General features: G+C 38.6%; 1 protein-coding gene across 3 annotated transcripts; it reads left to right on the top strand.

Moving 5' to 3' along the window:
- The first annotated feature begins 698 nt into the window (after window positions 1–698).
- On the top strand, window positions 699–26,866 carry tbcelb (tubulin folding cofactor E-like b). 3 transcript variants are annotated; one of them, XM_056236393.1, is made up of 9 exons: window positions 699–715; window positions 8,337–8,498; window positions 9,383–9,552; window positions 9,932–10,071; window positions 10,828–11,009; window positions 11,665–11,921; window positions 12,934–13,060; window positions 13,219–13,335; window positions 26,326–26,866. In XM_056236393.1, exons 3-9 carry the CDS (start codon window positions 9,414–9,416, stop codon window positions 26,648–26,650), a joined length of 1,287 nt encoding a protein of 428 aa, XP_056092368.1. In that variant the 5' UTR covers window positions 699–715; window positions 8,337–8,498; window positions 9,383–9,413; the 3' UTR covers window positions 26,651–26,866. The 3 variants fall into 3 exon arrangements, with proteins under 3 accessions (XP_056092368.1, XP_056092353.1, XP_056092361.1); XM_056236378.1 differs by lacking the exon at window positions 699–715 and having other exon boundaries at window positions 7,832–8,498; XM_056236386.1 differs by lacking the exon at window positions 699–715 and having other exon boundaries at window positions 7,832–8,502; window positions 9,407–9,552.
- Window positions 26,867–26,932: the final 66 nt, after the last annotated feature.

Genomic DNA, 26,932 nt, shown 5'->3' with positions numbered 1-26,932 from the left:
ATATGTATGTCTACTTTTTCAGACAGAAATTAATTTTAGAGAGTTGTTTTGTATTCTTAAAATATAAAAGGCAAAAGAAACAGAAAGGAGACTAAGAAACAGATATACAAACTAGCTATTGGTAAAACAAAAAATAAAAGTCAATAAAACAAAATTTAGACACAAAACTAATTTTAAAAATCAAAATAATTTAATATAAAAATTTATTTATTATTCAGAGTAGATTTTTTTTTACACCCATGTACTTATTTATAAGACTTCCCTTTTGACCACCAAAATTTGTGAATGTAATATTTATTGGTTTAGAATATACCCTGAGGCAACAAACCAATATTTGTGTATGATGTTGGAATATACCAACTTTTTATGATGGACACGGTATATTATCAGGGAATAGGGTGTAAAAATAAAAATTCATGCCATAGACAAAGGGTTAATAATTTTTTAGACTACATTAAGTTTTCCAATGTCTCGTAGTAAAAAAGTAAAACATGCTTTTATAAACAAACACCTCATATCTAACCGTAATAAACAAAATCTTTAATTTGTTCATGTCTGTGGTGTAATGCTGCCACCCTCTGTACTGGAGCATCAGGTTGCAAAACAACACTGTTTCGCCAATAGGAAGTAACTACGGTAGAGCTTCGTGTTCAAAACACTGTCAACGGATCAACAACAAAAACAAGCAGAGCGATTTGCTGAACCTTTGTCATTGGTAAGCGTATCAAACCACTCACGTAAAATGTCAAACATGTATTTCGAATTTTATTTATTGTGCCTGTGGATGCCGAGAGGGGCGATGTATTATAAATTAAGGCATTGTATTTATATAACGTACTTTTATTTTATTTTTCAAACATCCAGCATGGTAAATATTCAATCCTCTGGTAAGCGCACGACATTTGCCTTTTAATTTCGTTGTTCACATTATAAGCGAAAACGCTAAACTACATTTCGGTGCAGCCTAATGTTGTTTTTGTGATAAACAACAGTAGATAGATAGATAGATAGATAGATAGATAGATAGATAGATAGATAGATAGATAGATAGATAGATAGATAGATAGATAGATAGATTCCACCTCTCTTGTCTCGCTGTTGTCACCTCTGTGGATGCCTAATGTTACACATTAAGTTACTCTATATTTAGCTTATCGTGAAGTCATAGTCAGTTTAAAAGGACATGTATTGTGCGTTATTTAAAAAAAAAAAATACTAAAACTCTAAACACTCCAAAACAAAAGCTAGTGTAAATTCTAAAGAAGTTTATATTGCAAAGCTGCAGAATCTGGTCGAACAGCGCTAATCCAAAACAAACGCGTTGTCATGGCAGCCGTGCATTTGAAATTCAACAACTAGCCCTAGTCAATGTGCAATGCGCAGCTGTTTGCAATGCATTCAAATAAACGGATGACTCCTGACCTGCTGAGGCTTATTTTAGAACAAGTATAGTCAAGTTAACAGCTTTCAAAAATGTTATCATGAAACATTTTTTTGTGAAATAACTGTTGTTTTGGGAGATATATATAGTTATAACATGTGTACCAATAACACTAATCGGTTAGATTAAGGTTTTTGATATTCACACTTTTCTATCTGTGATTGTTTCTTAAGTATTAGGTCTAACGTTAGTGATAATGTTAAAGCAACTTATCTTCGTACATAAATCAACACTGACCCTATTGACTTTGTTAGCGCATGCAATTAATCAGTGAAAGTTAATCTACAGAAGAAAAAAAATAGTTTGAGGAGGTGTGTTAAAGGCACAATATGTACGATTTTTTGGATAAAATAAACAAAAACCACTATAACAATATTATTTATTTGATTGACTTGTGTACCTTACATTATCCAAAATGTTTATAAGAATGTTAAAATCCAGAGAAATCAGCGATTTTAACCAGTGTAACGACCTGTCTTTGAATTCCCTGTCAATGATACATAATTATGTTACCCTCGATTTTAGAAACCATGGAAACACCAAATACGCTTTAATATGTTATGTGTTTTATTAGACAGGTGAGCAACTGTTTGGATATCTTTATCGACAGAAAACTAAACAGTGTTAGTCTTATTGTTTGAATCCCTTGTTTTCTTGATTTACTGTGAGTAACATGTTTGTACCATGCCTCAGAGACAACACAATTTTTTCAAGTGGCTAGCATAATCAGATCAAGCTTTATTCGTAGTAACGGTAATATAGCATTTTCTCCACCATACAATACATTATAAAAATTATTTGCATGCCATTTAGCAACACAAGTCATCTAGCTTTTATGATGTGAAAGGCCAAGGATGGCAACCCATAAACAGAATTTGTCCTCTGCATTTAACCCATTCAACACCTATGAAGGTGCTCAACCATATCCTGCTCAAGAGGCTCCAGAAGGGGGTCGATGAGAAACTGAGGGAAAACCAGGCTGGCTTCAGGAACAACAGATCCTGTGGAGACCAAATTGCCACCCTCAGGATCATTATTGAACAATCCATCGAATGGAATTCGCCTGTCTATGTGAATTTCATAGATTTTGAAAAAGCCTTTGACAGTGTGGATAGGGAAAGGCTGTGGAAACTGATGGCTCATTATGGGATCCCAACAAAGATCATTAACATCATAAGGAGCACTTACCAAGGGGCGAGATGTCAAGTCCTCCATGAAGGATGTATATCGGAGGCATTTTAGGTCCTGACTGGTGTGAGGCAAGGGTGCCTGCTCTCACCCTTTCTTTTCCTCCTTTGCATAGACTGGGTGATGAAAGAAACAACCAACAACACACGAACCGGCATACAGTGGAGCTTGAGCAAGCAGCTAGAGGATCTCGATTTCGCTGATGATCTGGCACTACTGGCTCACACACACCAACAGATGCAGGAAAAATCTGGAAAACTGGAGGAAACAGCTGCTCTGCTTGGTCTCAAAATAAACTCATCAAAAACTAAAGTATTGCGTATCAACAGCAAGAACAACACACCCATAAACATGGATCAAACTGCACTAGAGGATGTAAGTAGCTTCACATACCTCGGTAGCATAATTTCAAGGGAAGGTGGCACGGAGGACGATGTCCAAGCCAGGATTGGAAAAGCAAGGACAACATTCAACATGCTAAACAATATTTGGAAGGCAAAAAACTTCACCAACCGGTGCCTCAGACGCCTCCTAGGAATATACTGGCCCAACATCATCTCTAACGCCAATATGTGGGAACTCACCAAACAAGACCCAATAGAAATGCAAATACGGAGGAGGAAATGGAAGTGGATAGGGCACACACTCAGGAGAAAGAAATCAATCATTAAACAGGCACTGACGTGGAACCCACAGGGCAGGAGGAAGAGAGGCAGACCGAGAATCACCTGGAGAAGAACCACAGAACAGGAGATGAAGAAAGAAGGGCTGACGTGGCAACATCTGGAGAGGAGGGCCCAAGACCGGAGAGGATGGAAGAGTTTGGTTGATGGCCTATGTTCCTATGGGAATTTAAAGGCTTAAATAAAAATAAATAATTTAACCCATCCAAGTTAATGCACACACATTAGGATAGATATAAGTGAGTAGTGAACACACACACACTGCAAACCATGGACACACTCACCTGGAGCTGTGGGCAGCCATTTACTGTGGCGCCCGGGGAGCAGTTGATATTCTAATATGATGTTCTAATATCAATCTTACTGCAATGTGCAATAAGTGTCTCATACCAGCCGCACAGAGTAATGTTAACATAACTTTAAAAACACATTATTTAGTACGATTGTTTTGATCAAGTAAAACAGCACTGTGTTACCCCACAATTTACTTCATTAGATAAAGTGACCTGTATGAGTAGTAATGAGTAGTAATTCTCACAAACGCTTGCGGCTGTTTCATTAGAATGAAATAAAATATTGTGAGTTTTAGTGATCAAACATAACTGTAACAAAGTACAGGGAAGAAGAAGGCGAACGTTAAATGTGACTTTAATCGTAAAATAAACAAACAACAAATCGAAAGGAGCTGCAGCAGCTGACTGAGGCATACAAGCTTAATAAAAACAGCAACGTAAAACACCTCGGGTCAACTCTTCATACCACACAGTAACGTTAATAAAACTTTAATACATTAGCTCACCTATGAACATGATTACTGGCTGAATCCCATCAGATTGCTTTCCATTGGCTGCGGAGGGGAAGATGACAACTCCCATGATTTCACACATTTATTCACGGCATCATCAAGCTACTTCTTTGTTATTGTTTTGAATAAGCGGCAAAACTTACATACTGAGCGTTTAAAATCAAGCCCTATAATCAAACCCTTTTTCTTAGAGCAACAGTCGGTTTGTTAATCAGGTTGTTAATCAATGGAATGTGTTTAAGTTGAAGCCATCTGATTGCATTATTTCTAATTATTTCGGACAATTCTTGTTTTCAAATCAAATCCCTCCTTACATTTTTCTCATTCCAGAAGCCATTTGGATATACGTCACAATAGGAAGAAAAAGTCAAGTCAAGTCACCTTCATTTATATAGCGCTTTTAACAATATAGATTGTTTCAAAGCAGCTTTACAGTTATAATAGGAAATTAAAGTAACAGAGATTGTTTTGGCTTTACAGCAGCTCTAGAATAAAGTTATTGTCCAGCTAAAGTTAATTTTGATTGATTCACTTCCGTTGCAAAGATCATTAGTTATTAACTAATGGGCCGCTAACACGACACCGTTCTAACAGAAAACCTTGAAAAATGGTGAAAAAAACAACAACAAAAACTTTGACTATCGGATAGAAGTCTGCTGTGGAGCTTGCATCAGTGCGGGCTCGGCAAAAGTGTGCATCGAAGGTGCATATATATAGGGGGCGCTCGCGAACACCCTTCTGAAACCTAAAATGACAAATGGGACACCCTAGGGTCTCATGGACTTAACGGACACAAAGTCCACAAGACCAAAAGTGCATATAAAGTGTGCCATTTGGGACAGGGCCAGTCTCTCTGAAACAGCTAGGCTTGTGTGTTGCTCCCGGTCAACAGTGGTCCGAGGAGTGACAAACCACAAACCGTCAACAGGGTGTTGGGCACCCAAGGCTCATCGATGCAAGAGGGCAATGAAGGCTTTCCCGTCTGTTCCGACTCTATAGAAGGTCTACTGTGGCGCCTATAGAAGGTCTACTGTGGCACAAGTCACACAAAATTTGAATGATGGTTATGGGAGATGTTTCACAAACACACAGTGCATCGCACTCTGCTGCGTATGGGGCTGCGTAGCCGCAGGCCAATCAGAGTGCCTATGATGACCCCTGTCCACCGTCGAAAGCATCTACAACGGACACGCGACCGTCAGAACTGGATCTTCGAGCAGTGGAAGAAGGTCACCACTTCCGATGAGTCTCTTTTACCTGCGCCATTTATATGGGGAAGTGTTGGCACCAGGATGCACAGTGGGACAACAACAAGCCAGTGGAGGGAGTGTGATGCTCTGGGCAATGTTCTGCTGGGAAATCCATGTGGACATAAATTTGACACGTGCTCCCTACCTAAACATTTTTGCCGTCCAGGTACTTCCCTTCAGGACAATGGTGTTCCCTGGTGGAAGTGGCCTCTTTCAGCAGGATAATTGCACCCTGCCACACTGCACACATTGTTCAGGAATGGTTTGAGAAACATGAAGAAGAGTTCAAGGTGTTGGCCTGGCCTCCAAATTCCCCAGATCTCAATCAAATTGAGCATCTTTGGGATGTGCTGGACCAACAAGTTCGATCCACTAAGAATGGTGGTTGTAGGAAAGGAGGTTCCACCTTTCATTTTAAATAGCCAAATACCTATTTGTTTGTCAGATTTTATTCCTAAATTAAAATGTTTTTGAAACGTTATTTTAACAATTTTGTGTTTTGCCTTGTTTGAGTAGAGCAACACTTGCATGGCTGGAAATAGCGGCTAGGCATTACAAATATAGCTGCTTATTAAATATTGTTATTTGTGAATATAGTCATGGCTAAGGAGCATGGGTAGACACAAGTGCTATTCAACAAAAAAAAGTGATCCACTGGGAGTTGATATAATAGTCCATTTGATATGGTGATCAGGTATTTCACATTATAGCTGTTAAACTCACCATGAAATAAAAAGGTTTGTTCGACTTGAAGTGGCGCTGCGCTGACCGTTCAGTTTATGACATACATACACCAATCAGTCTGAGCAGCAAGATAAGGTTCAATCTACCATGGACTAATAATGAAAAATACTTATATAAGTATTTGTTAACTTTATTTTATGTACATGTTTTGACATTTACTTATTCAAAATTAGAGCGTTAACCCATAATTTTTTTCAGTTTAATGTGTTAAAAATATTTTTCTGCCATCCTTGAGCTAGCATTACATTATATGATCATTATACACGCTCTTATTCATGCAAATGCTTTTAAACCATTCAAGCGCGACAAGACAAAATAGAATGCGCTGTTTGTTAATGTCCTGTCTGTGACATACACATGACACACAGAAAGACACGCGCCAGAATCGAGTTCTCTTTCATGCTTGAACGAACAATAACACGCAGAATTATGCCAAAATGCCCGTGTTGTCGAGCAGTCTTAAATGAGTTAATGTCTTAAATTAAATGAAAGAGTTTAAATTAAATTAAATTAAACAGCGTGGCAGATATTAAAGTCACAGCAGCCTAATAAACCAGTTTCTGTGATGCCTGTCATTTTGTTAATCAAAGAACAAAGGTAACAGAGAAAATTGTAGCTTTATTAAGGATTAATCTATACTTAATTTATTATTCATGCAGTGCCACAGTTAAATATGACATTTATTATAATGTGATATCAGTTCACTTAAATTAAAGTTGGTTTTTAAAGCCTAATAAATGTGAAATTGATATAGCTTTCAATTATACTGTTGTCACGGATATCCAAGGAATAACAACCAGGATTATTTTCATAGCTCAGAACTGAATAGTGAGACAGCGTGCAAACATCACACACGAACAATACCGGACAACTGAAGAGTGCACGAGGAACCTAAATACATGGTGATGATGACAAAATAAAGAACAGCTGTGATGATTAGTGTTTGTGTCCATGGTAACTGATGAGTGGTGGGAAACCAAGATAATTTCATGAACTGAACATAATCATTCAACTGTAATGTTGATAAGACAACTGTATTGTTGAATATCTATCATAATTTTTTTTAAATCAATTTCATAGAGACATCAGTATTATCAGTGATACTGGCCTTCATTCATACAAAGATGCCATTATAACAAATAATTAAAATATACTGTCTTTAAGTTGTTTCTACATTAATTTTGGGTGTAACTGTGAAATTATTACAGTATAAAAATATTAAAAACTCCAATGTTTTTAATTGCGATTAATTACAGGAAAAATATGCAATTAATAAGTGTGTTTTTTTAATCGATTGACAGCACTATTTGTAATACATTATTAAAAATCTAAAACTGTATCTCTCAATATTATTTAATGAACCTGAGCTAACATGAACTAACAATGAACAGAACAGTTGTATTTTTTATTAACGTTATTAGCGTTAACAAAGATGAATAAATACTATAACAAATGTATTGCTTTATTATTAGTGAATGTTAGTTAATGCATTAACTAGCTCTAGCGTTAAATAATGAGACCTTGTTGTAAAATGTAACCCTTTTGATTGTGTCCAAAAACTGAAGTTAAACCGAAATTACAAACTGGTTCTTTATATTGCTTATCAGACACATACACAAAATATTTTGGAGTCTAATTGTAATGCAGTCCTTTACTATTAGACTATTAAAAAATCATTTTACTATATAAAAAAAAACTTTGTCTGGTCTGTTCAGACAACATTTTGGAGCAAGGTGAATCTTGCTTTGAAGTGAAGTTGTGAGATGTACTTTGAATGGACTTCACAGGATGTTGTGACAGATATCTGTCTGTGCCGGTTTCATTTCTGAGGATTAGATTTAGATCACTCCTCTGCTCATGGAAAGATACCTACAGACAGAGTTACTCAGCAAGCCAATATTTCAGCAATTAAGATCTCTTTATTCCTAAAGTTTCTTCTGTCAATACAAAAGAAGCTTGCACGTATGTCCAGAGCGCTACATCCGTTTGCACCACTGGAGTTTTCCAATTGTGCTTTTGTATAAAACAGCAGCATATGGGAGTCGGACAAAGCATATTGGATCTGATTTCAAGGGCAGACCTTTCCATACCCGTGCTTGTGTTACCTCTTTTAGACATCATAAAGGGATAGAGGAATGATTGTTCTGTGACCACAAGCTTTCCATGTGACACATGTGCATCATCTCATTTGTCCGTTACTGTCTATTCTTTTTGCTATTTTTGAGTCAGGGGCTGTGGGACAACCCCCCGCCCTGACCCACGAGGCCGTAGGTTAAGAGGTCCATTCCTAGATGCTGTATGTCCATAGCAATCGGGGGACTATATCAAAACCAGACAGGAGGCGAGGCCCACCATCAATGTGCTCCTATTTGACCTCCAGATCAAATGTGAGTCAACCGGGTTCACTCTTTTGGCTTTAACCTTGTAACATTGTTTTGTAATATAGAAATCAATTGGTTTTTAGTGTGGAGTATTAGTGTTTTGATCATTTGAACATCGATTCAAGTGAAAAAAGAATCAATGATGCAAATTTTTTGTGATGCTCAATTAGTTAAAAAAATATATTCAAATGTGTGTAGCTTTGCATATATATATATATATATATATAATATTTTATTTGCATATTTTAACTAAATGTTTTCACGTTTTTTGGGGGGGTTTTTATCCGCAAAATTAATCATCTGGTCATGTGGTATAGATCTTAGAAAAGACTCCCCAAAAACGTAATGCTATTTATTGAATAATAATTCATATTTATAAAAAATTACCTTCAAATATAGGCTATATATTAAAAATGATATATTGCTTAAGATGTGTACACTCATGTGTATTCAATGTATAAGGGAAGGTTTTCAAGGTTTTCTTTCCTTGCTTTTTACACCACTTGATATAAGTCATTAAATTGAAACTTTTCTTGTAAATGGTATTTAAAAAAATCAAAACCATATAAAACCAACATGAATACAAAGTGTACAAATACATGAAGTACAAATGGAACTTGGCACATGTGTTTTGGCAACTAGATTTTTCCTTTTTTTTAATCGTGGACTGACACTGTCATTGACCCAAATGTCAGCTCTTTTAAACTTGTACTAACCTTTGCCCTGGTTGAAAATTCCAAACAACCCTATTCTAATGTTAGCAAATCATGTCATTCAAAGACATGCTTGTCCACTCATCCACAAAACTGATAAAAACATGTTTGTTTTACTGGAACTGATGCTACAATCAATTGAATGATACACATACATGCTACTCTATGTTTGCTCAGCTGAAGGTGTGAGAGTGGGAGGAGAGGTGAGATGGAGACAGAGGAGATGGAAGGACGCACTTTAGTGCAGGTGATCAGTGAGAAGTACAGCCCAGAAAACTTCCCATACTGCCGTGGGCCAGGAGCTGGAGTGGTGATCCGGTCAAGTCCCCAGGGTTCACCTGTCAAAGGTCAGTTTTATTTTTGGCTTTAGGTGAAATGCTGAGCCTCCTAGTTAAAGAAGGTGTGTTAGATATGATCTGGATCCTGATACACTTGTTGTTGCCATTTAACACTGTTTTGCTAAGTTGGTAGAACTGTTGAAGGGCACATTATGTATTCTAGGGCCAAAAACTAAAGGTTATTCCAAATATATGAAGTTAACCCTGTAAATAAATAATGTTTTAATAAATATAAAATGTTTGTATCTTAAAATTTTAATGAGTTTAATCATATAATTACATTAAACTGGTATTTAAAATTCCATTTATATCTGTGTGTGTGTGCGTGTGCGTGTGTGTGTGTGTGTGTGCGTGTGTGCATGTGTGTGTGTGTGTGTATGTCTATTAGATCGTCTAAATCTGCCCAGCATCCTAGTTCTGGATGGTTGTGGAATTACAGAGGCCGGAGATGAAGAGGAGGTGGCCACTTTCTGTGCTCACGTGGTTGAGCTAGACCTCTCCCACAACCATTTTAAAGACTGGGGAGAGGTGAGAAAAAGGTGTTTGTGTCTCTGGTGTATTTACATTTGTTTATATAGCACAAATAATGTTCCCATTCGATGTCACAATAAGATATAGGTAACACTTACTGTGAGATTCAATAATATTGAATTCATTAACATTACCTAATGCACAAGGTATCATGAAGTAACAAGGAACATCAACATGTACATTTTAAAAATGTATTAGTTTATGTAGAAATGAACATTGACCAAGATTAATAAATGCTGTAAAAGTTGCATTAAATCATGTTAACATATAGAACCATATTCTAAAGTATTACCTGATTTCACTAGTCTGATAGTTGGCTGATAGTCGGTCACATTTACCATTGAAAATAAACATTAAACCAATAAAATCCAGTCATTTCAATAGAAATCCGCACATTCAGGAATTTTGAATACGATTTTTTTAACTTTTCCCCTCACAGATTTAGCATCGGGTTCAGGTTTTGTTTAGACAAATTCACCACGTTGACCAACAGAATAGTATCACTGCTTGCTTTGAAAGTGACTTCTATCTGAGCAGTGCTGTATATCACTACATTATTGATAGTGCACTTTTTTGCTGGCCATATTTGGCTAATGTTACCGCACCTTTACTTTGACAAGTGTATTTTATGCACAGGTGAGACTGTAACATTTAACAGTATAATGAAATAGAGGTCTGCTACCTGACACATGCTCAACAAGACAAACTGGTTGGGTTCGGTCAGTTATTCATTCTTTTCTCTCTTTTATGTAGATAAGCAAGATCCTGTTTAACATCCCTAATCTAGACTTTCTCAATCTGAGTATGAATCCATTGAGAGGGTCGAGTCTGGAGCCTGGAACTGCTGAAGCATTCTCAGGCCTTCGCCGCCTTGTGCTCAATAACACGTATGTCACCTGGGACATGGTGCACACACTTACACGAGAGACCCCAGAGTAAGTGTGTGTGTGTGTGTGTGTTTTTAACATTTCAGTGGCCTTAGTCTGAACTTGCATGTGCTGCTGCACCTGGCAAATTATAGCTTTTTCTTACATGTCTGTGTTTTTGCTAAAGTTTTTTTTTTTTTTTTCAAAGCATTCATTGTTAGGACAAACATGTTGTACCACCCTAAACTCACACCAGTGGTGGTTTAGCTGGTTAGCAAGGCCTTGTAAGCCACTGCTGGTACATTACTTAACTACATAATTCTTGGGGCCATAATAAATTGCAATTGACAGACATTTTAAAGTAGCCGTATGTAATTATATTTTTTGCAAGCAACATATAGTAGATGTTTAGCCAGTGCCTGATGTTTTGAAGTGCTCTTAAAAGCATGAACTTGATTTTAATCAAAATGTTTTTAAACACTATACCAAGTATTAAGCAATTTTGTTAAAATATTTTCCCCAAGAAATATAAGATTATACCAAACTCAATTTTTTTGTGTTTAAATGCACTTTTTCTTCTTTTTTTTTCTAAGACAGAGAGTAACTTCACAGAGATTATTTTTAGCATTGTGCGGCTGCCGTATCGCACTAGTTGCAGGAAGTATACACCCATCATTTTGTCATGCACTAAATCTTGTGTTTTTCTTGTGATTGTATGATGTAGGCTGGAGGAGTTGTTTCTGTGTCTGAACGAGTATGAGAGTGTGAGTGTGTCATCTATATCGTACCCATCCCTGCGCCTGCTGCATATCACAGATAACCAGCTGCAGCAATGGGTGGAGGTGCGTAAGCTGGGCCTCATATATCCGGGCCTGGTGTCTCTTATCCTGGCAAACAACTCTCTCTCGTCTATCCACGAGCCTGAGGACTCCCTACATAGACTCTTCCCCAACCTGCGCAGCATAAACCTACACAACTCAGGTGCATAAACACCATCTCTGTAGACAGAAAATCAGAAAGTCTGTAAGGCTGGGTGCGGGATCATTTTCCTTATTTAAGGAATTATATAAATATAGGATTTAAAAGAATTTATGGGAAGAAAGGAAAAGAAAAGAAAGAGTACCAGTAAAATTAAAGTTAATGATGAAATTAATAAAAAAAAAAATTAAAGTACAGCCAAAAAATAGGGGTTCACATGAATTGTGCACTGTATTCCAGGTCTTCTGAAATAAAGCAATATATCTGTATGAGGAACAGACCAAAAAGTTGTAATTCATTGAAAATCTTTTCCTCCACTGCAGGTCATCAGCTTTCTGTGTAAATATTTTTAAGTACCTCTCCTAAATAATCATGTAGTATATCTCAACGTTGAACTTACTGGTCAATGACTTTACTTATGTACAGCCAAAACAATCTTTGTTGCTTTAATCACTGTAAAGCTGCTTTGAAACAATCTGTATTGTAAAAAGCGCTATATAAATAAAGGTGACTTGACTTGACTATTAAAGGGTTAGTTCACCCAAAAATGAAAATTCAGTCATCAATTACTCATGTCCCTAATGTCATTCCAAACGATAAGATATTTGTTCATCTTCAAAACACAAATAATATTTTTAATGAAACATGAGATTTCTGTCCCTTTCCGTCAATTGAAAGTCCATTCTACTAAAACTATGATGCTTCAAAAACTTAATAAAAACAATGCACACATTATCCATATACAGTAAATCGAACACGATTTAATTCCAGCATAATTTATTACAGCACATCTAATATGATAAAGGGAAGCTCAAATGTGCTTGCTTGATGTGATTTGAACTATCAAAGTTGTGTGGAGTGTCAATGGAGGGGCAGAAATTAATTTGTTTTTCGAGGATGAACAAAAGGTTTTTCTGTTTGGAATGACATGCGGGTGAGTAATTGAATAAAAAAAAAATGTGGTGAACTAACCCTATAGATTATTAGCTAATATGTAGTTTTTGTGTTATTTTAGGTCTAAGTCGCTGGGAGGACATCGAAAAACTGAATTTCTTACCAAAGCTTCAAGAGGTCAGAGTGATGGGTATTCCTTTACTGCAGCCCTACACCGATCAGGAGAGACGTTGTCTTATGGTAGCACAGTGAGTAAACGTACACAAAAGTAGCCACTTTTGCAATTGTTTATAATTGTTAGATATGATTACAAAAATGTGGCCACCAATATGGAATTATAAATGTCCATGCATTCATACACTCCCTCACACACACACACACTTGTCCTTCTGCTGTGTTTTGTAAGGTTGCCTAATGTGACTGTATTGAACGGCAGTGTTGTCACTGATGGAGAAAGAGAGGATGCAGAACGCTTTTTCATCCGCTACCACCAGGACTGCCCTGAGGATGAGTTACCACAGAGGTAACCCCACACACACCCTTTACAACACCACCACACTCAATATACTTAAACTCTTTCAATCTCTTTCTCTTTAAATAACTATATACAGTAGATTCTAGAAAATGACTGGTGCCTGTGCCATGGAAATATATATAATTGAACCAGTCTATAAAACAAACCTAAATAAATAGCTTAGTTTTATTCCTTCATAACTGCAAACCCAAGTCTTATCTGTGACTCATGTTATCCATTTTCCCACAGTTTAATTTGTTGATGGGGGAAATGTTTATTTTGTGACTACTCTCTGCAGTTGTAGACATTCCCAAATCAGTACCTTTTAATTTTTGAATATCCACAAAATTGGTCTCATTCATGAAACATTCGTAAATATACAAGTAAATATGAGAGTGATTTGCGCGTAAAGAGACCTTCCCGAAAACTCATCTCCTGATTCACAAATACTTCGTAAACGTCAGATGTGATAGTAAAATGTGTGTGTGTGTTAATGAATTCCAAGCAGTCGTAAATAGGACGCGCGTGCACGCTCATTCTCAATTACCATAAATCCCGCCCATTAAATCCGACTGACAACTATATATGGGCATCATATTATGACACCAAACGAAGGATTTCAACGTGTCTTCTCAAAAGCAAATGAAAAAGAAAAATTTCTCAGATGCAGAAATCGAAGTTTTATTATCAGAAGTTCATTCAAAACACCACATTTTATTTTCAAGTGTAGGCTACATAGTGGCGTATCAGGTCCTAAAAAAAAAGGAAGCTTGGCAGCATATTACAGATGCAGTTAATAGAGTTTCATCTGTTAATCAAACAGCCCCAGAAGTAAAAAGAAAATCCTATATATAATATTACTATATATAATATTTTTTCAAAATGCTGTGTAAATATGTAGCCTACCCGATTAAGGTGAATTAAAATGCAGCCTTAGTTATTAATGAGCAAAACGTTCGGATGTTAAACTCAGTATTTACGCGTGGCTGGGAGCAGGTGTAGATTTGGAAGTAGGAACATTTGGAAAATACGAACATTTTAAATAATCCGAAAATTTACGCCAGAACCACTTTACACTAGCCTGACTTCGTCATACTCATATTCTAGTCAGAATGTGAGTCTGATCCTGCTCCATAGGGCTTTGATTATGAGGCGTGTCTTAACCGAACCAGGGAAGAAAAAAAACTCTGCACTCAATTGGATAGACCTACAACCAATCAGAGCAACGCAGTAAGTTTTTTTTTTATGAGCTACGCAAATTGTCAACAGAACTCAACTACACGCACGCTGGAAGAAGTAGTAAAATAATGAGTGTTGTTTCTTTTACTTGGTCCTCCATGAGTGCGACCAAAGGAGAAACCACAACGACCACAGGGTTTTCATTGCGTCCCATCTTCTTAGCGACCATCGGAGCCAGCTGATAAAATAAACTTTTGCCGAATCCCGTACGAAGGACGGCAAACACATCTTTCCGATCGACAAATGCCTTGATTGCAGTTCTCTGTTCGTCTTTTAAAATTAATGCGCTGCCGATTTCTTTTACAACAGACGCAATAGCGGAATCTATAATCTCAATTCTCCAGCTGCAGTCATCTTTGAGGGAAACCAGTTCAACCCAAGCGCTCGTTGATAACGTGATGATTACGTAACTGCAGATCATCTGTCCATCATCGTATAAAGCCCGCCCTGGCAATTTGATTGGCCCGACTAATTCTGAACCGATCATAATTACTCCTCAATGGAGCGAGTCCAGACCGAACTTCCCGACCAAAAAATGTTGTGGGCGGGGTTCGGGCTGGCATCCAGGCTAACTTTACACACGATTTACACAAAAATTCGTTCTGCTCGTGTTTCATGAATGAGACCCAATAGGTCTATATAGAAACAGAGGGTCCTACAGAAATGGAAAATTTTACAAGGGTGTAAAGTCTCGATGAAACAGAAGTAGCTTAACTTTTGTGTCGTAAAGTACATCCTAGTAAAACAGATTATTGAGAAAAAAATGTAATGTTGGGTGGAGGCAGATCAGCTGAATGCGAGCTTGCAGTCGATTGTAAACAGTAAGAAAGAGATCCTGCATATGTCATCAAAGATACTGTCACCAGTATTAAATTCTAAATAATGAGCTGAATAAGTGTTTTTTCCGTAATTTTGGTTCTCTTACAGTCGTTCCTCAAGGTTAGTTTAGTCCTTGCAGTTTTCTATTTATCAGTATTGCTTATTCAATTGAAAGTGGTAAAAGTAGTTAAAGTGGCTTTAGTTTACAAAACCTTTTTTTCTTTCTTTTTTTTTTTTGCTTCAATGTAATAAAATCTTAACAATGGGAGAGAGCAGCCACCTCTTTCCGGCTTAGCATAAATAGCCTCCCTCTCTCTCTCTCTCTCTCTTTCTCTCTCTCTCTCTCTCTCTCTCTCTGGCCATGTCTTAAGTATCATGGTGGCCATCCACTATTTTCAAACCTGTTTTCCTGCCACTTCTTTTTCTTTAGTTTGGTGCCTCCAGTTATCCAGGTGACATTTAACTATCCCATCCCTTATGTCTTACTGCTTCCTCCCTTTCCTCATTGATTCAGTTTTTTTGGGGGGACTTTCAGGGAATATTTTGGAGGGTCTTTGCAGGTCAAAGACATGGAAAATGGATCACCCACGTTCTTTTGCACACCCCATTCCACTTAACCTGAGAGAGTGTACGGAGGACTTTTTCAGTGACTACGGCAAGCCCCAGCTTCCAGCAGGGGATTCTAACCTTTGGGACACAATGTGTCCACTCTCTCCCTCCTCAAAGACGTCTTTGTACTGGAATACTCCAATCAGAAAATCGATACACAAGGTGGCAGCTTTATTCGTTCTTCCCCTCCTTACATCCCCCTCTCTCCCTCCCTGGTCTTCTCTCCTGCCTCTTTTCATTTGCTTTAGAGGGGATTGAATTAGCTGGAGGATTTTTTCGAAAGGGGATGGAATGACGTCCCTGACTCAGTCTCTCCTATTTTTCCATTGAGCGATGGAGACGCTGTTTCCTTTGTTCTGGAATGGCTCTGAGACCTAGTGTCTAAACAGTTATGACACAGAACTTCCCGCTCTAGCTTAGGGATGTCACAATGAATTTTTGACTGTGCGATTATTGCCTGATAAAAGATCACGATTTCTACAATTATTGCAAATTTACCCTTTATACAACAATAAAAACACCCACAAAAATATAATTTTATTGCAGCATTTGTTAGGATATGCAGTTAAGATCTACATTGCTACTTCTAACTGAAAACAAGTTGAAAACAAATACTTGTTTTATAATTGTCTGTTGAACACAAAAGAAGATATTTTAAAGAATGTTGGTAACCAGACAGTTGACAGTAGTCATTTACTTCCATAGTATTTTTTTTTCCCTACTATGGAAGTCAATGGCTACCGTCAACTGTTTGATTACCAACATTCTTTACAATATCTTCTTTTATGTTCAACAGAAGAGAGAAACTCATACAGGTTTTGAACAACTTGAGGGTGAGTAAGTGATGACAAAATTTTTGGGTGAACTATCCGTTTAAAGACCCACTCCGATGAAAATAATGTTTTTCTAGGTGTTAACATGTTCTTGTGGCATTTTTCTGATGTTAGAGGACATATCTTGAGAAAAATCAGCTCAAAGTTGTATTTCTGAGTATTTCTACATTCAAATGGCTGTGAATCAGTAGCAGACGCTAAAATGCGGGCTAAAATCGAGTTGTGACGTAGTAACTCCACTGGGCGTCTCCACACGCGACGTCTTGGAGTGAAATAATGATCGGTGATAACTTTGATTAACTTCGGATAATAATAATTAACGTGTATATAATACTGTTGCCCCACCGGTATTGGGGATGTAAGCTAGCGGGAGAGACAGAGCTCTCAGCAACGGGCAGGGGGAGGGTCGTCTTTGTGCCAACGGCTCTGCCCACAACGCAGAGGCGAATTGCTAATGAGCTACTGCCGCTCTGCTGAAGCGAAGTCCCAGAAAACGGCACAGGTTTTGTGATTTTGGCTAAAAATGGCATAATTATAATTTAAAGGCACACTGTGGAACTTTTCAACCTTTATAATATATTACCAAAACCCATTGAGATGGTACATCGACTTACAATAGGTTGAATGACACGTCTGCCGAAGCCTGAAGGTGTCTGTATCGCTTTTCCTAGCACTATGTAACTTCGGGTTTCGGGTAGGAACCCGAGCACAAAAAGAACTACAAAATTCAACCGCTTTACGGCATACGTCACTTCCCCCACCACCCACAACTTCCTCAGATTCTGACGTGAGTGCTCAACTCGCGTTTGATTGCCGTCTGTATGTTTTCGTCATGGCCGAACCAACAGCTACAAGGAAGAAGGCAAAGGTTTTGTCAGAGGACACTAAAAAAAAGAAAAAGGCATAGTGACAAATGAAAAGCCAAGACGAGGATCACCATTGGTCCAGCGTTCGCTCGCTGGCGTGAGCTTCAGGAGGAGGAGGGGTGCCCGACCGATGCTGACGCTTGCCTGCACACAAATGCCGTTTCCAAGGTGACCCAGATAAATCATATAAGTAGTGTAGTATTTTCTGGTATTCCGGCCACAGCCGATGGTGTTATGAGTGTAATAAAATGCCCACAGCCCATTGTTCATTTCTACACACAAACACAGCCCGCCACAGTGCAGGGCTCGCACAAATAAAGTCGACTCATGTCAAATGTACATTAAATGTAGCGAACGTGCCCACGACTCAGTGCCCACAAACACTACACACAACATGTCCCACGGTTTCTGTAAAACGAAACCAACACACATAAGTTACAGTCAGCTCAGGCCGACGGTGTTTTTAGTGCAGTAAATGTGCCCGCCGTCCCGCGCCCACATTCACTCACAGACATGTTAGCACTAATGTTAAGCCCCACGGGGCTCGCCCCGCTCGCTCTCTCTCAGCAGACTGCTATAAGGGAATCGAGCGCGGCAAGGCTGCCCGCCTCAAACACTGCAAGCACACACAATCTAAAGACACGGGAGGCTGACCCACTGTCTATGGGCTGACCGGTTGACTTTTTCGACAGTGCTGCAGAGCTTGTGGCCTCTAGGGACGCTAGACGTGAAAGTTACAGGTCGAGCGCCAGTAGTGGCCAAAAGTTCCGCGGTGTGCCTTTAAAGACCACTGGGAATGTTTAAAAATAGCTCAAAATATGATCGGAGTGGGACTTTATGTAAAAATAGAATGAATAAATAATAGAATACGTATATTTAATAAAAAGCTCCTCTCTAGAGTTAATTTCCCTAGGGAAGTACCATGTTTACGGACACTGGGTGGCTTCCCTGAGGTGAAAAGCGTTGCATCTTTCACATACCTTCTGATGTTTATTTCGAGCTATAACTAGTAGTAAAGCAGGAGAGATGATCGGTTCACATGTTTTCCGTTTTGCCCCATTAAAGAGCTTCAAAATGGCTTTATTATTTGAATTTTGTGATAAAAAAATACAGAATTTGAAAGCTGAGACCTTATTAGTGGACAGGAGGCGTGCTACAAATAAGGTAAATAATATTTACAACGTTTATAAAATTATTACCTTTATCTGGGCGTGAATCTCTGAACAGTGGTGATCCTTTAGTTGCTGTAACAGATTAGATGGGTTTGTCGCATTTGCTGAAACATTTTTTTCATCTGCATGTTTTGCATATTGTATACCCGTCTTCAACCACTCCTGAATCATTTTTAGATTGCTAAAATGCTCCCAAATAGTTTATTTAATTTGCTTCTTTGGTGGATACAGTTTAGGGAGATAGAGTTATTTCACTATGTTTTCATTTTGAGAGTTTCACATGTGCTGAAAGCTCATGCTATGCACGTGCCCCACCTTACCTAAACAATCACATATAGTGAACTCAGCTAACAGTCTCACAGAGCATCCACGCAGAGGACACGACACACGCAAGTAGTTGATCCCAGTTTGAAAACCCATTTTCATAGGGTTCATTCAAGGTGCTTAAAGTACTTGAATTAGATTTTTTTTTTTTTTTTAAGTCCTGGAATGCCCTTGAAAACAGACATTTTTTCAAATAGTGACCATTTTAATAACGGTTAATCGTGAAATCAGGTAATCGCAACATCCCTACTCTAGCTATAGAAGGTCGGGAAACTGGAGATGTGGAAGCGGCCTTTCTCAGAAATAATGTCCTTTTATAATGTCTAGTATCAGTGTCACAGCTGGTGGTTGTAGATAGGCACACGATGATGAAGATGAATGTCAAAGTAAAGACTTTAATAGATAATCCACAAGGCAACCATAGAACAAGGCATAAACAGCGCAACCATACGTATTCACAGACGAGACCGAAGAATAAAACACAAACAGAACTTAAGTACACGTGATAATGAGGGAGATAATTGCTGAACATAATGAGCAACCAAGACAACAAACGACTAACTGAGGAAGAGGGTGGTGAAACACAAAAAAAGTCCAAACTAACAGAACCGTAACAATCAGATAGTAAAATTCGTTTCTTTGCAACCTTTGAAAATAACCCTCTCTTAAACGTGCTTATGAAATGTGCTCATGATAAAAAATCCCCAAAAAATCCCAACCTAACTTTCAGCATCTTCAGTAAGTGTACAATGTGTACTCTAAAAGAGAATGAGCCCCCTTTTTCAATTGTTGAATACCAGCAATATCTGAGTTCTGGGAGTGAGCTATTTCAAATTTTTCAAAGAATTTCCGTAGCATTAAGTACTGTGTGCACATGGGAAACGTGGTTTTGGAACATTTCCCATATGAAATCTAAGTGATTACATGTCAATCATGTAGTGACGTTTTCCACATGTGAAATTCATGTGGGGTTTTTGTAAGGGTACAGGTGAAACTCGAAAAATTAGAATATCGTGCAAAAGTTCATTTATTTCAGTAATTCAACTTAAAAGGTGAATATATAACTAATATACACTCACCTAAAGGATTATTAGGAACACCTGTTCAATTTCTCATTTATGCAATTATCTAATCAACCAATCACATGGCAGTTGCTTCAATGCATTTAGGGGTGTGGTCCTGGTCAAGACAATCTCCTGAACTCCAAACTGAATGTCAGAATGGGAAAGAAAGGTGATTTAAGCAATTTTGAGCGTGGCATGGTTGTTGGTGCCAGACGGGCCGGTCTGAGTATTTCGCAATCTGCTCAGTTACTGGGATTTTCACGCACAACCATTTCTAGGGTTTACAAAGAATGGTGTGAAAAGGGAAAAACATCCAGTATGCGGCAGTCCTGTGGCCGAAAATGCCTTGTTGATGCTAGAGGTCAGAGGAGAATGGGCCGACTGATTCAAGCTGATAGAAGAGCAACTTTGACTGAAATAACCAATCGTTACAACCGAGGTATGCAGAAAAGCATTTGTGAAGCCACAACACGCACAACCTTGAGGCGGATGGGCTACAACAGCAGAAGACCCCACCGGGTACCACTCATCTCCACTACAAATAGGAAAAAGAGGCTACAATTTGCAAGAGCTCACCAAAATTGGAAAGTTGAAGACTGGAAAAATGTTGCCTGGTCTGATGAGTCTCGATTTCTGTTGAGACATTCAAATGGTAGAGTCAGAATTTGGCGTAAACAGAATGAGAACATGGATCCATCATGCCTTGTTACCACTGTGCAGGCTGCTGGTGGTGGTGTAATGGTGTGGGGGATGTTTTCTTAGCACACTTTAGACCCCTTAGTGCCAAATGGGCATCGTTTAAATGCCACGGTCTACCTGAGCATTGTTTCTGACCATGTCCTTCCCTTTATGGCCACCATGTACCCATCCTCTGATGGCTACTTCCAGCAGGATAATGCACCATGTCACAAAGCTCGAATCATTTCATATTGGTTTCTTGAACATGACAATGAGTTCACTGTACTAAAATAACCCCCACAGTCACCAGATCTCAACCCAATAGAGCATCTTTGGGATGTGGTGGAACGGGAGCTTCGTGCCCTGGATGTGCATCCCACAAATCTCCATCAACTGCAAGATGCTATCCTATCAATATGGGCCAACATTTCTAAAGAATGCTTTCAGCACCTTGTTGAATCAATGCCACATAGAATTAAGGCAGTTCTGAAGGTGAAAGGGGGTCAAACACAGTATTAGTATGTGTTCCTAATAATCCTTTAGGTGAGTGTATTATATAGACTCATTACATGCAAAGTGAGATATTTCAAGCCTTTTTTTGTTATAATTTTGATGATTATGTCTTACAGCTTATGAAAACTTTTCACAATGTTCTAATTTTGAATTTGGGGTTTTCACAAGCTGTAAGAAATATCTCACTTTGCATGTAATGAATCTATATAATATATTAGTTTCACCTTTTAAGTTGAATTACTGAAATAAATTAACTTTTCCATGATATTCACATTTTTCGAGTTTCACCTGTATATTTATTGTTCGAAAGAAGAAAGAAAATCATAAGTGTTTCAAAAGACATAAGAAATCTTTAATGAAAAAGTGAACTATTCCTTTACAAGTCATTTTTTCAATTTGTTTCTTCTTGTGCCCACGAGACCACTTATTCAGAGACTTTCTTTCCAACTCCTTTGTAAATTAAAACCAAGGTACACTGACCCTAATTTCTGACCTCCTCACACCATCCACATCCTCTCTATTTCTTTTTCTCTGGCCCTTTCTGTCTGTTTCTTTGGAGGGAAAACCATTTTCCCAGAGGGATGAGGTTGAGATGAGAGTTGGCACTAGAGGGTGAAAGGGCAGGTGCAGAATTAGATGGCAAACTCTAGATATGGGTTAAGGTTGCCCCCTTTTTGAACCCAGCCTGCTCTTGCCCCCACCCCTCAGGTGCAGATCAGAGCTTAGGCTATGTTACCGACTCTGTGATAAAACTCTGAAAGAGGGTAAAGATCTGAGAAATAGTGAAAGAAATGGACAGAAAGAAATTATGCCTCTCTGACCTCAAACACACCTTTAGACTGGGCCCTCTTTGAATGCATGAGACGTAACCAATGCAAAGACCCATTCAGCCTAATTTATGAGACTCAAACTGTGGTAGCATAAAGTAATGGATAGAACCATTTGAGAGACTTTCAAAGTGATTTCAGTAACCTTAGTCGCATTTACGGTTGCTTAGACATAAACTTTAGGCATAAGTAGGCATGAGACTGTTATCTTTATAAAGCTGAAAAGATTTTGAGATTTGAGTGCTGACTAGTGTAATTCAAACCCTTCACTGCTTGATTGCTCACATCTATTTCCTAGATGAGGCTTATATGCATTATTTAGTGTATTATTTTATAGAAACTATTTTATAGGCACGAGAATAGCTATTTGCACTGTTAAAGTGTTAAATACTTTAGCTTTAGTTTAGTTGTACCAAGGCTGCCAAACAAACTGGTCCTAGTCACCCTCCATTAGGCAACTGTGAGGTACACTATTTACATAGTGTAGGCTATATAGGTAAGAGGGTGAAATAGGTGAAGGAGTCCTATACATTCAACAGCCTTTGAGTAACTAAAACCTGAGCCATGGCAATGGGCACGTTGATCCTCCCTAGAGTAATTGGAAACACAGGAATGATAGCAGAGTGGGGGATGTGAGGAGGAGAGTGTGAAGGAAATGAAAGGGGATATTGGTCTTACCGTCTTGGAGTAACCATAGCCTGGGACCTTGTTGTCTTACAAGGATGTAAGAAGGCAAATGTATAGGGAAAATCTAAGTGCATCACTCTTTACAGACAATGAGAAATTTAAGAAGATAAGTGGATGGAGTAACCAGGCTCTTTAGCATCCATCATGGTAGATGTTGATGCTAAATATGTCATGATAGAATGATTCATAGAAAACATAGACAAGTCTTGTTCCCATTTAAGGGAACAAATCCCCATCTATGTTTTAATGAATTTAAGGGTATTGTGGTGTCTACATTGAGATTGTGATAGCTCGAGGTGAAGGACCTGGGTTAATAATGCTTGGCATATTCAACTCAAAACATTTCTTTTTTGACATGAACAAAATTAGACTTAAATGCATTTCAGTGATCAGATCGAATTTCAAGTACTTTTTATCATCACTCAGGACACAACATGTATGTAACATCATACACAATGTGCAGTAGTGTATACACAGGTATATCCAAATTCATTTCAATTCATTTTCATAATAAATCAGAGCTGTTGTCGGGAGGGACAACTGGCAAAATTGTCCGGGGCTCACTGAGGCCAAATGACTGGGTTTCATTCATAAAAATCTTATCATGGACCCTGTAGTGAACTGTGTAAAAATATGCTGTATAGTGAATAGGTAAAAAAAAAAAAAAAAAAAAAAAAAGACTCTTGTTTTGTTGTCTCTTATTTTATCTTGTGTAACTTTCAGTTGGAAAAGAAAACAATGCTCTTGGTCTCATGCAACCACTTACATCATTACTAGAGCAACCCATGTAGATATTCTAGTTATTGCCTACACTGTCTAAAAAACAGATCAGAGACGAAAAAACAGATTTCAACTGATGCAAAATGACTGTCAGTCCTAAAGACTGGATAACACAGATTACAGTTGTTTGGGGTGTGAACAAAGCCTAAGATTCTGTCTCTCTGCTGTGCCTTTCAAAGAGTCACTTACCCCAGGTTCATCCAGGGTGACTGCCACTGTAATGTACTGAAGTTGCTTTAGATAAAAAGCCAAATTGCTGACAAGTAAATGACGGATGAATTTCCTTGGGTCCCAGGAGATATTTGTGAAGTTAAGTTGTAAATATCTAAATATTTAGCTAATGGTGATTGTGCATGTTATCTACCTGAAAACAGATCATGTTGTTTTTGAGGCCATCAACAAATGCAGTATCTACAGTAGACTCACTGTATGGCTCTACTATGAACACTGCATGGTGGCGACTGTCCGATCCCATCTTCGAGACTGATCTAAGCACTGTTTGAGGAATCCAAGGCAGCTATGTTATCACAGCGAACACCCATTCGCCTTCATTTAAGGAGCTTAGCCACACTAAATGAGACCCTTGAGTGAGACTGTTCTTTCTCTCAGACAGAGTGGCACTTTGTATAGAGGGGGCAGTATTCCCATGGTGAAGGCAGGGAGCCACAGGCACCTACCCAGGCTCAGGCTCTGCTTTGTGGGGAGACTTTTCTGGACAGGCAGGGGAAATTACTTTGATTGGCTGTGTCGGTTACTGTAGCCCTCTAAAGCTAAAAGACTTTTTTGTGGAGATTTTATTTAATTGTCCCTGCCGATCTCCTCTTATCTTTCCCACAATCCTTCAGCAAGATGGGAAAGAAGGGAGGGCAAAAAGGGGTGGTGGTGAGAACTTTCTCAGAGTTTAAAAACTCAGTGTGCTGTACAAGCACACAAACAGGTATACAAATACACAACCATGTCTTCTCACAAACACACAACTCTATGGTCACTTTTTTGGTGCATTGATATTAATTTCGCCTGTAAATTGGTTTGTAGGAGTTGTCTTTCTTAAACATTTAAGTGTGATTGACATTTTTGATGAAAACCACATGTCAACATACCAGGTTTTGCAAGTATTTATCAAGTACAAGTTAGCTTAACCTGGGCTTTTGTAGCCCAATAGCTCTGTTCCAAAACCTTGTGAGTAGACTTGCAAGTCCAGGGCCTTGCAGCTGCCTTCTAAAGCAACAAACCTCACTTTGAACTGAATTAAAAATTGGAACAATCTACATAGGCAGCATCTCACACACATTGTGTTCTAATGTAAAAGTAATAAACTTGACCCCACAATTGATTCCAATAGTGTTTTCATATTACTAAGCTAACTCGGTCCTGCAGCACTCTATCCACCTCTTTCCTGAACATGGAAGTCTCAGCCAACTCAACATTAAACCTATGAAAATGGTTTAAAAACAGCACATGGCTCCATAGTGCCATCCCTTTACAGTGTCACAATGGCTGTTTTTTGTTAGTGACATACCCATCAAAGTTTAATGAGTGCGTAGATTCTCTTGTCAGTCTTTGGCATAAAATGCATGGCATATGGCGCCATATGGACGTTCTTTTCAGATTTGCATACTTAAGAAATTTCTATTGTTTATTGCAGTTGTGGTAGCCAACAACAGCGCAGCATAACACTGTGCTTATGTTTAATTAATTCAGACGCTCTTTTCACCCCGTTTTAACAATAAGTTCCTATGGTGACTGGAACAAGATAGCAAGATACAGCCCGTTCTCATCCCAAGGCGTCATATACTGACGCTTTTGACATTTCGTCTACATCCAACGCACATGGCACCCTTTAGCCCATATCTATCTGCGTCTCATATTGACGCTAAAGGGTGCCATGTGCGTTGGATGTAGACGAAATGTCAAAATATGTCAAATATGACGCCCTAGGATGAGAATGCGTTGCAAGCTATGGGGGTGGTGATGGCGCAATGGATAAGACACATGCCTTTGGTGTGAGAGACCCGGGTTCGGAGACACGTAACCCCTAGTTGCTCCAGAGGCGTACAACCTCTGACATCTATAGCAATTGTAAGTTGCTTTGGATAAAAGCGTCAGATAAATGTAAATGTAAACGGCATTCTCACGGAGGTTAGAATCCATCATGGCGGCGCTCGTCGTTTACTCAGGAAAAAGGTAAACAGCAGTCATTCTTAACCCTGGTCCTGAGGACCCAACAACACTGCACATTTTTAATCAACATTATCATTAGTAGTAGTAAAAGTAGTACTTACAGTTTGGCCAAAACAATTTATTTTTAAAAGTAAGCAAAATGTTGCTGCCTACTGTCTGGAATAATAGTCTCTGTGAGTATGCCTATGATGGTTCAAAATGCTTTCTATGTAGGCAATTCACTAGGTTTTAGAACAGAGCTATTGTATATTTTCTCTATGTTTGTTTTCTTCACAGTCTTTCTGTCTTTTTAACTAAAATCCACTCAGCATTTTGTTTTAACATAAATGGTTCACTGGGTGTAGCAGCAAAAATAGCATGGGCTAAACTCACATGGTTCTTTCCTCACTGCTGTCCACTCTTTTCAGGTACCACACTTTGGTAGCACGCTATGGCCGCCTAGCCCCACTTGCGGAAGTGGATTTGCGCCCTCTCTGCCATGTCCAAGTAGAGGTGCATTTCAGGGACCAGACAGAGCCCCTAGCGCTCAGATTGGATCAGACAGTGGGAGACCTAAAGAAGCAGTTGAGAGCCGTGGTCCAGCTACCTCCAAACAAGATACGTGTGTACTATATCGACCGGCAGCTTGGCTACGCGTTAGAGCCTCAGGAGATGAAATATGGAGCTCGAGCACTTCATTCCTACAGTATACGAGATGGAGATGAGATCTTGGTGGTGCCTAAGACACAGTGACTGAAAAGAGAGCAACAGCTGGGCACTGTTTGGGAAAAAAATTACGATGTTTCCACATTTATTGGAATACCATCTTCCAATAAAGGCAATGTGAATGCTGCGAACAGTGCACAAGTCCGCATGCCTTATATTTACAACAGAGAAAAACTGCAAATTTTTCCCAGCATCTTCAATCGTATGTAAAATAGTTTTAAAAAAAGAGATTTTGGATTAGGATTAAAACCCCTTTTTTAACTTCCACTGCTCTGTGGATGTATGTACAGCATGTATGCTAAAAATGTG

Source organism: Rhinichthys klamathensis, unplaced genomic scaffold (assembly GCF_029890125.1).
Source record: "Rhinichthys klamathensis goyatoka isolate OS25496 unplaced genomic scaffold, OSU_Roscu_1.1 h1tg000019l_1, whole genome shotgun sequence".
Classification (NCBI taxonomy): domain Eukaryota; kingdom Metazoa; phylum Chordata; class Actinopteri; order Cypriniformes; family Leuciscidae; genus Rhinichthys; species Rhinichthys klamathensis.
This window is presented reverse-complemented; position numbering and strand designations above follow the sequence as displayed.

Bases quoted from the DNA above. Each gene is read 5' to 3' on its own strand.
- tbcelb (XM_056236393.1), top strand. From the start codon at position 9,414: ATGGAGACAGAGGAGATGGAAGGACGCACTTTAGTGCAGGTGATCAGT. The intron at 11,010-11,664 runs GTAAGTGTGTGT...TGTATGATGTAG, and splicing joins CTTACACGAGAGACCCCAGA to GCTGGAGGAGTTGTTTCTGT. The intron at 11,922-12,933 runs GTGCATAAACAC...GTGTTATTTTAG, and splicing joins CATAAACCTACACAACTCAG to GTCTAAGTCGCTGGGAGGAC.